The sequence below is a fragment of the Harpegnathos saltator genome, unplaced genomic scaffold (assembly GCF_003227715.2).
Source record: "Harpegnathos saltator strain DR-91 unplaced genomic scaffold, Hsal_v8.6 scaffold676, whole genome shotgun sequence".
Classification (NCBI taxonomy): Eukaryota; Metazoa; Arthropoda; class Insecta; order Hymenoptera; family Formicidae; genus Harpegnathos; species Harpegnathos saltator.
In genome coordinates, this window is record NW_020230511.1 from 445,952 (window position 1) to 458,008 (window position 12,057).

At 40.4% G+C, this 12,057-nt stretch overlaps 3 protein-coding genes across 3 annotated transcripts; 2 read left to right on the plus strand and 1 right to left on the minus strand.

Annotated features, from left to right (window-relative positions):
- Positions 1-679: 679 nt before the first annotated feature.
- Positions 680-4,555, plus strand: Noc3 (Nucleolar complex protein 3). Its single transcript, XM_025305154.1, has 11 exons — positions 680-711; positions 841-1,077; positions 1,274-1,542; positions 1,664-1,958; positions 2,032-2,320; positions 2,401-2,735; positions 2,841-3,211; positions 3,308-3,472; positions 3,641-3,995; positions 4,083-4,180; positions 4,327-4,555. Exons 2-11 carry the CDS (start codon positions 1,072-1,074, stop codon positions 4,532-4,534), a joined length of 2,391 nt encoding a protein of 796 aa, XP_025160939.1. The 5' UTR covers positions 680-711; positions 841-1,071; the 3' UTR covers positions 4,535-4,555.
- A 1,295-nt stretch (positions 4,556-5,850) lies between these two features.
- mRpL51 (mitochondrial ribosomal protein L51) lies at positions 5,851-7,074 on the plus strand. Its single transcript, XM_011143873.3, has 2 exons — positions 5,851-6,106; positions 6,298-7,074. The coding sequence occupies exon 2, from the start codon at positions 6,299-6,301 to the stop codon at positions 6,776-6,778; it is 480 nt and encodes a 159-aa protein (XP_011142175.1). The 5' UTR covers positions 5,851-6,106; position 6,298; the 3' UTR covers positions 6,779-7,074.
- LOC105184820 (dipeptidyl peptidase 9) lies at positions 7,058-11,692 on the minus strand. Its single transcript, XM_011143872.3, has 10 exons — positions 10,993-11,692; positions 10,758-10,892; positions 10,501-10,663; positions 10,187-10,428; positions 9,803-10,114; positions 9,447-9,733; positions 9,021-9,349; positions 8,692-8,943; positions 8,307-8,579; positions 7,058-8,231 (listed from the first exon to the last, which is right to left on the minus strand). The coding sequence occupies exons 1-10, from the start codon at positions 11,199-11,201 to the stop codon at positions 7,884-7,886; spliced, it is 2,550 nt and encodes an 849-aa protein (XP_011142174.1). The 5' UTR covers positions 11,202-11,692; the 3' UTR covers positions 7,058-7,883.
- Between the last annotated feature and the right edge of the window lie 365 nt (positions 11,693-12,057).

Genomic DNA, 12,057 nt, shown 5'->3' on the forward strand with positions numbered 1-12,057 from the left:
AATGGCGTTGGTAGCGCGTAATTATGACGTAGAACGTATAGCTATGTGAAGTTAGCACCCGACTTTATCAAAAATATTTTTACATATATGTAAAATATATTAATTAAATAAATTAAATATTAATTAAATATTAATTAAACACGAGTAAAGCTAGCGGCACACGGTGCTTGTTTTCGTGCTGGATTGCTTGCTGGATGAAAATACTGTGTTGTGATTGGTATATTTTCGAAGATGGATGAAAATTCACCAATCAGAACGCAGTATTTTCATCCAGCAAGCAATCCAGCACGAAAACAAGCACTGTGTGCCGCTGGCTTAACGGTAAAGCACCCGAGCGAAAGAGACAGAACTAGACAAAACGACGGCTGACGAGAAATATAATCTAAGAGTTCCTGGTTGGTAAGCTGCGGTAGAGAAAGAATGTTTGGTCGGGATGAGTGGAGAATATTTGCTACGATTTTTTTTCTTCATTGACATTGAAAGTCTAGATCTTGAAAGAGCCGACGAAAAAAAATGACAACAAGAAGCGGAAACAACAGTTGTGTGCTCTCGAAAATATTCTTTTACGAGTGGACATTTAAATTTAGATCCCGTAACGAGAGTAAACAGACTTGAAAGAAGCGCTGACCGAAAACAAAAAAGGTGTTGGCCGCTCTCAGCTTCCTCTCTGGCCGCTTTCAGGTTTGCTCTGATAGAGCGAACGAGAACTGTGTATGTATACTTTACCATCGGAATAGATATAGTTTATGTATACTTTCTCAGGGAGCGTGTCGAAAAATATGTCCCCTAGAACTCTGATTGGTTGATTCTCTTATGCGTTGTGTATTATGCATTATGCAGAAGTCTATGCTTTGGCCCTTTCGGTTATTCTGGCCATAACGGAAGTCGGTCGACCCGAGCGCCATTCAACCAAACGAATGAACTGGACTGAACTATACACGTGCGCAATACATACTTTGAATGACAACATAACGATAACGAGTGGTTTTATATTATAATAATATATTATAATCTGTAAAACTAGATTGAAGTAGAGAGAAGGAATAATTCAATTCTCTGCACGTTGTAAATATGGGGGTAAGTATTAACTTATAGATATAAATTTAACATATAAAAATCGTTATTACATTACCCGATGAAATTTTTAACCTCTTAAATGCTCAATTTAATCTGCACATTTTATACATAAAAAAATCATACGGCGACTAAAAATAATTTTGTTATTCTTATACGCTTCGTAAAAAAATTTTCTATGTAACTGTTTATTTTATAGAAATTAAGGAAACTGAAAGTCAGCAAAGTTAAAAGGAATAATCATGTAAAGACCAAGCTATCAAAACAAGGAAAACTAAAAAGTAAACGTCACACATCAAAGAAACAATCTCAGAAACCACCACCACCACGTCAGGAAACAGTCGAGGAAGAAGAGAGCGATCATGGAGAGGACTTAATGGATATGGTTGAAAAAGATGATCTAATTTTTTTGCAAGAAGCAATATCAAACAAATCTTATAATCTACTAAAACAAATTCATTTAAATGAGTAAGATTGCATATGATCTTTAGTAAAAATTTCCTTTATGTGTTATATTACTGCTTTTCCTCTTGGAAAAATAGGCTGATATTTGACTTCTTATAATGTTATTTAATATTTGTTATTGTAGACCTGATAAGGAACAAAATGGTAGAAAAAGGAAAAAAATAGAAAATAGCCGACCAATAGAGGAATTATTTGAGAACAACTTTTCTAAAATCATGAAAGACAATGCTGGGAAGTCAATTCGCATGTTACTTCCTATAAAAACAAAGAATGGCCTTATACAGAAACATATTATTGAGGAAGTAAATGATATTTCGAATAAAGATAATGAGATTGTGAATAATAATAATGAGGAGGAAGAAAGCAAGAAGACTGATAAAGAAAATAATAGTGACATGGAAATGGAAATAAATGCACATGTAAGATTAAAATCAATATTTGAGATATTTAATTTCTGTGAAGAATGCTTTATCATCTATTAGCAAATTTCAGAATACTCTAGAAAAAGCTGATAAACCAGTATCCACTATTGAGCTCTTGGCATGTCGTGAGGAGGTTTTGAAATCTAAACGTTTCAAGATAGGTATACTCTCAAGTGGCATTTTGGAAAATCCAGAACTTAATATCAGCAATTTTAAGATGCTGCTGGATTTTATGGATGAGAGAAATCCAGAAATTTATATCACTGTGAGAAAACTGGCGATGGTATCTCTTTTGGAAATATTTAAGGATCTGCTGCCATCATATAATATTCTACAAATTTCTCAAGAAGGAGTAAAATGTATGTACATAAATTTATGGACAAAGGACAAAACTATATGACATGTGTTTATTAATTTTTTCAATCAATAATGATTCTAGTAAAAAAGGAGACTCTGGCTCTACAGAATTATGAGACAATATTGTTAAGAAGTTACAAGAGCTATCTGCAGAGACTCGAAAAGATGTCGAAGATTTTGAGAAGAAAGAGAGGCGACGCGCGACCAGTGAACGAACGAGAAGCAAAACTGGGAGAAACAGCTGTATCCTGCATGTGCGAGCTTCTGATTGTTCATCCGTATTTTAATTTCTCTGTCAATATAGCGAATTACATCCTGCCTTTTCTGGATAACAAACGTAGCAGTGTGAGGGGGAGAATAATGCAGTGCATCTCACAAATATTCAAAGAGGATAAACGAGGCGAACTGTCTCTCACAGTAAGATTATATCATGATAATAAAAATAATTTAACTGACACATTGTATAATATGTATATTAACATATAATCGTCGTAAAAAAAAAATGCCTTAAAAAAATTGCAGATAGTCCGAAAATTAAATCAATATATCAAGGCGAAGAAACACTCGGTCTATCCCGAAGTTATAACGGTGTTATTATCTCTTCGCATAAAAGACGTGAATCTAGACAAGGAAAAGGAAGAGGAAACGAAGCAAAAGAAGCTCATGTCTCACAAACAGAGGATCCTCGCATTAAGCAGGCGAGAAAGGAAGAAAAACAAGAAACTGGAGCAAGTGGAGAAAGAGTTACTCGAAACGAAAGCCGAAGAGAATAAGCAAGCGAAACAGAAGATGCTGACAGAAATAACGAGCATAATATTCACTATATATTTCAGGATTTTAAAACAAGTTCCCAATAGCAAAGTATTGTCCGCATGTTTAGAAGGATTAGCCAAGTAAGATCGCTCACACATACACAAACATACACACCCTTTTCCACGTGTCGAAACTTCGTTAAATTATATATCGCTTTGCATCTTCATAAACTTCAGATTCGCGCACTGCATCAATATAGATTTCTATCAGGATTTAGTGGGTGCTATAGATAGATTAATAGAAGAAGGTAACCTGGGATTGAGGGAACAACTACATTGTGTTCAATGTATATTTACAATCTTATCTGGTCAAGGTACAGCTCTGAACATCGACCCGTATAGGTTTGTATATAACAACCGGCGATGCTGCTGTTTCATATGCAAATATGTGTATATATTTCATATGCAAATATGTATATTTGTGTATATATATATATATATTTATATGTATATACATATATTTATATATAAGCAAAATTATACGCTTCCAATTTATATTCTCTGCTGTAGATTTTACGCGCATCTGTATAAAAATTTATTGAACGTCCACTGCGGGAAAACGCATGCGGAAAGTGAAATTATACAGAAGACATTGATACAAGTTCTCATTCATCAGAGAAAAAAGATAACGCAGGCTCGTGCGGTAGCCTTTGTGAAGAGAATAAGCACGTGGGCTCTGCAGTCGCAACACAACGTTACGCTGGGAATACTCGGCATCGTGAAACAAGTTATGCAGCTTGGGAAAGCGGCTCACGGTCTACTGGATACCGATTGCACCGGAAACGGTCATTATCAGTCCGAAATCTTAGAACCTGACTATTGTAATGCGTATTGCACCGCACTGTGGGAAATTGTTGCGTTACAGGTACACCTTAATCCAATGCGATACCTCTTGTCTCGTTTGCCGAATAGTCGAGAGCGATAGATAATATAATTACACATATTCTTACAGCGTCACTATCACAGTGTGGTACAACAACTCGCAAAGAATATAGCATACGCGGTACCTACGAGTGGTGAGGGTAGTATGTCTACCGAAATTGCGAAACTGTAAGTACCAATTTTGCCTAATAATTCGCACGATTATAGAAAATATTATCTCGTATCACTTTATTCCAATTATTACGAACAAACAGCTGGATCTGTTTTCCCTCCTTTTTTTTTGCATTCTATATTGTTTGTTTTATCAATTTTAGGACACCGGACGAACTTTACACGGAATACGACCCTGCGGGTGTAGCGTTTAAACCTAGTGTACCTATTCCCAGGAATATTAAAAAAACATCGATAAATAATAATTATGTTAGCAATAACTTAGAACAATATCTCAATGCTGTTGATATTAACGACTTGTTTGCAGGCGAACATGTAGACTTTTACGAAGCTTTTAAAAGTAATTCGTAAAATGTTATAAAAAATGGAATATATATATATGTATATATAAAAATAAAGGAATGTTTCATTTCTTTTATATAGCCAATAGATTCTGTAACGATATTTACAACAAAAGAGGATGATTAAATATCTTTTAATACAGAGAATCGGTATTTTATATTTTATATATTTCTTGCAACACGCACTCCGTTTGATTTTTCTCATCACTATCTCAGAGAATCATCTATTTTGTTATAAAGTCAATTATTTGATATCTATATTTATCGAGGAGGAAACGAACCTTCGATAATTGTTATTCAATGTTAACCAATCAATTGTAGAAGTTCTACCGATAATATAGATATCGTTGAGACAATGTTCTTTTAAACAATCATTCGAAATTTACTTCTCATATATAATTCGGAAAGGAAAGTCAAGTCGTCAGAAAGAGCCGCGTCGAAGAGCCGAAAAGTCCATTCTTAAAACGGTCGTATTTCACAGTTCAACCTAGAAAATTTCAATCGGAAATCCTCACCAACAGGGCAAAACCAGAAAAGGGAGGTAAGAAAATAATTATTCTCGGGTTTTCCGGTATCGATTACACATTTTATTGAATTTCTCTGTTTCTAAGCTGCGAGCAAGTTCAAGTGAGCCTCTTTTCAAATATTCTATCTTTGTTAACCACGTTTTAACCGAAAGAAAAAATCAGCCATTGTAGAGATAATACGAAGAATTCATAATATATATATATATATATCTCTGAAAGTAAGGACAATTCATCTACCTACATATATATTAATAACGAAAATCCAAAGAACCCAACTGCAACCAGCCTTTTAGAGACAATAAATTGAAATATTCCTCTTTCATTGGTTGCGTTCGGAAAACAAAGCGCTCACTGAGCGCTTAGTAACTATTGGTCCTTACTGTTAGATCCTTACATTCAGACCAATAACGTTGACGAATTATACTTTTATTGCGAATGAATAATTTACCATTTCTCAATCTTGTATGAGGTATGGAGAGTGGCATCGGAGCAGTACCCAACTTGCCCAGAGCCATCTATTGAATTGAATTGAATTGAATCAATCTTGTATGAACTTCGGGTATATCCATAATATAATAATTTATGTTATGATATTCATATTCTGTTTCGTACATTTTAATATCACAAAGTTAAGGTTAAGGTTAAGCGATACTTGAATGGCGATACTACGAAACTTGACTATATTTTTTATTTTTGAAACTTGATTATATTTTAACTTATTGTACCAGTGCAGAAGTGCAGCTAAAAAGAAAAAATCAAGTGCATATATCAATACGTTATGCTCACTGAGCGTATTTGGAAACCACTCAGAAAAATGGCGTCCGCTCACTGAACATGTTGAGAATGCGCTCACTGATCAAGTGCGTTCAGCGAACATTTTACCAACAGTTGCACAACCGTTGTGTTTTCTGAACGTAGCCAATATACTACTACTGTTATCTTTCGGTTATATTAAAGTGTTACATGTAGAATTAAACATCTATCGCGTTTGTAAACATTTATAACCGAATGTACCATTTAAATAACATATTTTAACTTTATCATTGTACAGAGAGGTAAGTATCAGATTTAATTGGCAACTTAGCAATTAATGTAGTTCGGTAAAAACAATATAACCCTTGTATACCTATTCTCCAACGATTTGTAATGATGATGTTATCGCTACGTGTTGAATAGCTATAATTATATATTTTTATATTACTTATTTATTATACATTATTTTTAACATGGCTCCTCTTCTTTTCAGTATGTCTTCGATCGTGAATTCCGTACGTGCCGCTATAAACACATGGACTCCGCAAGTAATGTCAGTAAGATTTCGCTATCATGCGGACAAAATTAAGAAAGGACCATTGATACGACGATATGGATACGAGGAACATATAGATATGACGGGTACTCTGGCACGCGAAAGCGATAAGCGAATACTTCAGATGCCACTGTATCGCCCAAAAGACATCTGGTCCACAAAACGAGCACTTTTCGGTCAAAATGATTATATCGATATATTAGGCAATGACAATCTCCACCCGACGAAAATTCTTTATAACGTACCTGCGTGGTTGAGGGGAGTCAAGGGCAATGAGTATCAAGTGTTACTCAGAAAAAGAAAAATGTTACAACATGGTGTATATCCCATTGCAAGGCCTACAAAATGGAAGGAGTTGTCTAAGAGGATATCTTTTTTGTATAAATATTTAAACCGTAAAACTAAAACTACTAACTAATAACTTAGCTGTCACTCATATGTCATTAGTGTTTGATTATATTCAAGTCTAAATTCTATTGCGGTGTTTTTCAATAGTTTTCAAATACTTTACTGTCTTTTGTACTGAGAGCTGAATGATTCTCTCCTTTTCATTACTGATTTGGGTAGAGAATTTTCTGTTATATGATTTCTTTGAACATGCAGTTTTTGACAAATTGCAATATGATGTAGATCGATAGAGTGTGATGACAGCGATTGACCTGATAGGATGTATAAAAGCCAACATATAACTGAAATATAAAATAATAAATTTGTTTTATTGAGAAATAATTATCCATCGGATATACGATTGTTTCATAACATTGAAGAACGCAAATACTTTTCTCGCTGAAACGTAGATCCTCACTCATCGTAGAAAGATGAATGTACAACCACGTGTAGTCATATATATATATACACGGTCACAGTCGGGATGTTCAACGGTTCAACACATATTGCGAAACGATCGCGGAACAAAAACGCATCTGAAGTAGTCTTTCTGATTAACTATTGTCAATAAATTGAGTATATTGTCTGTTCTCTTAAAAAATAGTCACGTATAACGAATATTTATTACACTCGTGAGCACTTCAACAATAGCTGATTAAAAAGGCTGTTTCAAATGTACTTATTACACGTTCCGTGACACCTTCTGTAATGCCGTTGAAGATTAGTCCATATAGGTATCTATATTTAGCGTTTCTATGTATAATTTATGTAAATCCCTTATTAAAAAGGCAAATCAAGTTCCCATAGGCATGGGATCCCGACGAGTTCGCATTAATATCGTGATGCACGTTCAAAATCAGTACGTTCTATCGCGGTTGCAATGTTTTAAAAAAGTAATGGTATCCGAAAAGTTTCGATCGAAATATATCTTTTTGCGAAATTAACAGCATCAATTGTTGACAGTTGCACATAAAGGACATATCAGATTTAGTTCCTTTCCTTAAGTCTCTCACATTTGAGAATAAATGGCAGTCATTTAAATTTCTAAAACCATATCTCAACAAATGTTTCTCCCACCATTGATCTAAGAGTATTAAAAAGAAAAAAAGTAGAAACAAGAGAAAAATAACATCTGTTTATAAATGATTCTGTAAGAAGGACAGCAGGGTAGTTTCGTAATGTTTACTGGCATCTAGACTCCTCAGACTGTGCCTCTCATTAGGATAGACCTGCAGCTGATAAGGCTTGCCGATCTTCACGAGGGCGTTAATCAGTTGGCTAGTGTGATAAAAATGGACATTCTCATCTATGAGTCCATGAATGATCAGCAATCGATTCTCCTCGTCGGGGAATTTGCTCACGTACGTGAGAATCGAGCCGGACATGTAGCCGTGGGGATTGTTTTGCGGCAGGTCCATGTAACGCTCGGTATATCCAGTGTCGTAGAAGTTCCACGAAGTGACCGGGGCGCCGGCGATGGCCAACTGCGAAATGAAACGTTTGTTTGAACGAGACGTGACGAATCGACGGCGATTTCGACCGTTTGGTGTCGCTCGTACCTTGAATACATCGGGATACTGTATCAAACCCATGAGACTGAGGTATCCTCCGTAAGACCAGCCATGCAGAGCTACGCGATTTAAGTCTATGTAGCCAGTAGTTTCTGCCAGCCACCTCAACACCTCAACCTGATCGTTCAATTCGACCGTTCCCATTCTACGTCGCAAATGGCTCTCGAATATCAGACCTCTGTGTTGGGATCCACGGGAGTCGATGAGAATTACACAGTAACCTTGAGCAGCTAGCATGTGCATGCGTAAGTGTCTTAAACCCTGCGGAAAAGAGATTAAAGTGCGTCGTAAAATTTACTTCATCATGTATGCACATTTCATTCGCGTTTCAAATGCACTCTCTCTCTCTCTCCTCTCTCTCTCTCTCTCTCACCTTAAAGGTATTTGATACAAGTTGTACTTCGGGTCCTCCGTAAACGTTCAGTATCGTGGGATACTTGACGCCAGGTTGGAAATTATGAGGCTTGAATATCATAGAGTAAATGGTGTCGCCTGACTTGATCTTATGCGTGAAGATCTCCGGCGCGAATAGCTCGGACTCGGGCGCGGATGGTTCTAAGAGGTAGCCTACAGGTGTGAGCGATATACTCTCTACCGTCCAATCAGATTGCGAGATCTTGAATACCTACGAAACGAATGAAAGCGATCGTCAATTGCGCGCAACGACTCACGCAGTCAGATATGATTTCCGGTGAAACATACTTGACAAGTAGGCAGCGTTTTAATGGAACTATAAACAGTGACCAGCATGGTGCATTCCTTATTAAAATATATACTGTTGTAACTGTAACCAGGTCGCGTCAACAGCCGTATCTCCAACGGCCGTCGCAGAGAAACCGCGTACACGTGTTGCTCCAACGGTCCCTCGCGTAAGCCACAAAAGTACACGATAGAATTCACCTCGTCGACCCATATCTTCTTACCCAGGACTTCCCAGTCGCCCTTGGTCAATGCCACTTTGGAGGTGATACGCGGTCGGAGGAATATACTATCCATTCTGTCCAGGGGATCTTCAACCCCGACACTCAGGCCTGCAACAGAACACATGTTGCGACGATGAATCTCCCATCGTGCGTGGACGATGCGTGGGCGCGGAAGGCGCACCCGTAAGATGGTCTTGACGGTCACCTGCTATGCTGGATGTGATGAGATACAAGTGCCGAAACTCGGATTCTTCGCTACCCCATATGAATTTCACCTCATTCGCGTCGTCGGACTTGAGGAAGTGCAACAAATCATTGACGTTGATCCATACGGAACTTTGTTCGGAATATATCACTTGAACACTTGCCGACGTGGGCGTGAAATGGTTCTCGGAATTATACATGTTCGGCGGCGGCTCGCAAAAGTTGTCCATCGACAGCAGCACCAATTCGAGTTTCTGCTGCTTCCTGTCCAGCAGCTGTACCCAGACGCTGCATTGGAAAAGTGACGTTTATCGACTCATTTCTCAACATGCCACCCGCAGCCTCTTGTCAACTTACTATTGCGCGTCAGGAGTCCATCCAACTCGCACCATGTATTCCATCCATGGGAACATGATGTGAAGTGGATATTGCAGCTCCAATATCTCGACATCGACGATCTGCAGCAACTCCGTCAATCGGAACTGAACCATCTTCAAATTACTTCTAGCGTTTGGCATGCCAGCTCTGGGAAACCTAAACTCATCCACTTCGTCAGTGTTCGATGAAGATGGGAAGCAGTAAATCTTTACGTCACTCTCGTCCACTTCCTCATATACAATTCGGTAAATACCATCGTTGGACTTTGGCTGCCACCAATACCCGATGTACCTGAAAGACAGAAACAGATATCCTGATTTTCACTCTACTAGTATGTGAGTATTCAGCAATAACAGGATCAACCTTGTAAACTCTTCCTGCATCACATAGGACGGGGTGCCGGCGGTGAGCGGATCGTCCATGAGACCTCTGCCACCTTTCCTAGCATGCGTCAACCGCACCGACGAGCCTGTGATACTGTGCGACAAGTACAAATCTCCGGAACATGTATGAGCGACCAAATCGTTGTTCCAGGGACAAATTTGGGGACACAGCTTCGCTCCGGTGTTTGTCATTCTAATCTCAGAAGGGAAAAGAGGTCCGGGCTGTCCGAAGAAAGCGTACATCTATAGACACATTGCATTTCGCTATCGTGGTGACACATAGACAGCCATTACCATGAATCCAGTATCCACACACTGATAGAGACTGCTGGCAGCCGGAAAGACTAGTTTTCCACTCTCTGCATGCATCTCATAGCTGGTTATACCCCAGGTAGCGAGTCTTTTCCTTTCCCACAACAACTGCTCTTCCCTCGACAATCTGTTTGTGCTCGATACGCTGAAATAATCGTATAGTAAGCCCCATTGTACCACTTCCAAACCACTGTATAATACCAGCACACCGAGTACCACAATTCTAAGGACAGTCTTACCTCTGGAAATTCGCTTCTATGACAGGCTGCCAATGCAGACGATAACCATTGGCGTGATCGGCGTGCGCGATGTCTACATATAGAAGAGTCGTCTCCCAGCCGTTGCTGGGGGTGCTAAGAAAATAGATTCTAGTCCTGCGCGAAAGAGAAAACAAACTGGGTGAAAAACTTCCGAAAAGAAGGGAACGGCATCACGAAGAGGAGTCTCTCTCTTAAGAGTTAAGCGAGTTCTCACCGGCCGTCCGGAAGAGATCGAAAGGTTATGGATCCGGGCACAGAGCCCGCAGACACTCCCGACAACTTCCTTCGGAGATCGCTGACGACGGCCCTGAGCTCGGACCAAGATTTCCGCGGCACTATGCTGTCGGGAACGGTGTGTTCCCCCGCTTCATAGCAGGTTTCCATGTCCGCTTCCCGCTGCAGCCGGTCGTTTTGCGAAGTCATTCGTTCAGCGAGCACGTCGACGACGTCGACACTGTCATGTCAGGCGCGGAGGACATGCCTCGAGAGGAGCGGAGCGCGGGTACGTCGCGTGCGTGCGTACGTGCGTGCGGACGAAAACAGCGCAGAGTGTCGTGCGAGCACGAGAATCCTCGTCGGCTACGGTACACTGCGGTCAGTGTCGACAACCACGACGACGATGACGACGACGACGACGACAACGATGACGACGACGACGACGACAATAACAACGACGATCACGCGTAGTCACGGGCGAACGGACGGGGAGAGGACTTATTTTTAGGTTATACACCGTTACCGTCGCCGCTACCACCACTATACCACCGCCGCCGTCGGAGCTCACTTTCACCTTCTCCCTGTCCTCCTCGCTGCTCTCGACCTCTCCCTCTTCCCGGAGCCGGCGTCGCGCGGCATTAATTTTCCGAAATCGCGTATATTCGCACCACTACTACCACCACTACCACCGCCACCGTCGTCACGCAGCACCGATAGCAGAAGCTGCTGCTGCTACCGTCGTCGTCGTCATACGAGTGATCTCGTACGTCGCGGTTTGGCTCCTTGCCGCCAATACCGCGACGAGTGGCTCGCGACCTCGCGAGGAATTCAACGTAAGCGCCGTCGCTGCGCCTCCTGCAGCCTGCTGCGTCCGTGAACAGGCGAGGTGCAACAGCGCGCGGGGGAGACACCTATGGGCGCGGAGTCGAGGAAGCTGGTGCATCGATGCGCCACGCCGCGCCACCGAGCCACGACGACGAGTCGGAGCGCGCGACCCTCTATCTGTCGTACGACCGTGACCCTCGCATGGCTTCCTGCCCGTCGCCGCGCCGGCCCGAAATTC

What these genes read in the sequence shown, in the direction of transcription:
- Noc3 (XM_025305154.1), top strand. An exon ending in AAACAAATTCATTTAAATGA is followed by an intron (nt 1,543 to 1,663) that starts GTAAGATTGCAT and finishes TTGTTATTGTAG; the next exon opens with ACCTGATAAGGAACAAAATG. An exon ending in TGTTTAGAAGGATTAGCCAA is followed by an intron (nt 3,212 to 3,307) that starts GTAAGATCGCTC and finishes CATAAACTTCAG; the next exon opens with ATTCGCGCACTGCATCAATA.
- mRpL51 (XM_011143873.3), top strand. Translation starts at nt 6,299, where the DNA reads ATGTCTTCGATCGTGAATTCCGTACGTGCCGCTATAAACACATGGACT.
- LOC105184820 (XM_011143872.3), bottom strand. Translation starts at nt 11,201, where the DNA reads ATGACTTCGCAAAACGACCGGCTGCAGCGGGAAGCGGACATGGAAACC. An exon ending in ATGCAGGAAGAGTTTACAAG is followed by an intron (nt 10,115 to 10,186) that starts GTTGATCCTGTT and finishes TCTGTCTTTCAG; the next exon opens with GTACATCGGGTATTGGTGGC. An exon ending in TGGACTCCTGACGCGCAATA is followed by an intron (nt 9,734 to 9,802) that starts GTAAGTTGACAA and finishes TTTCCAATGCAG; the next exon opens with CGTCTGGGTACAGCTGCTGG.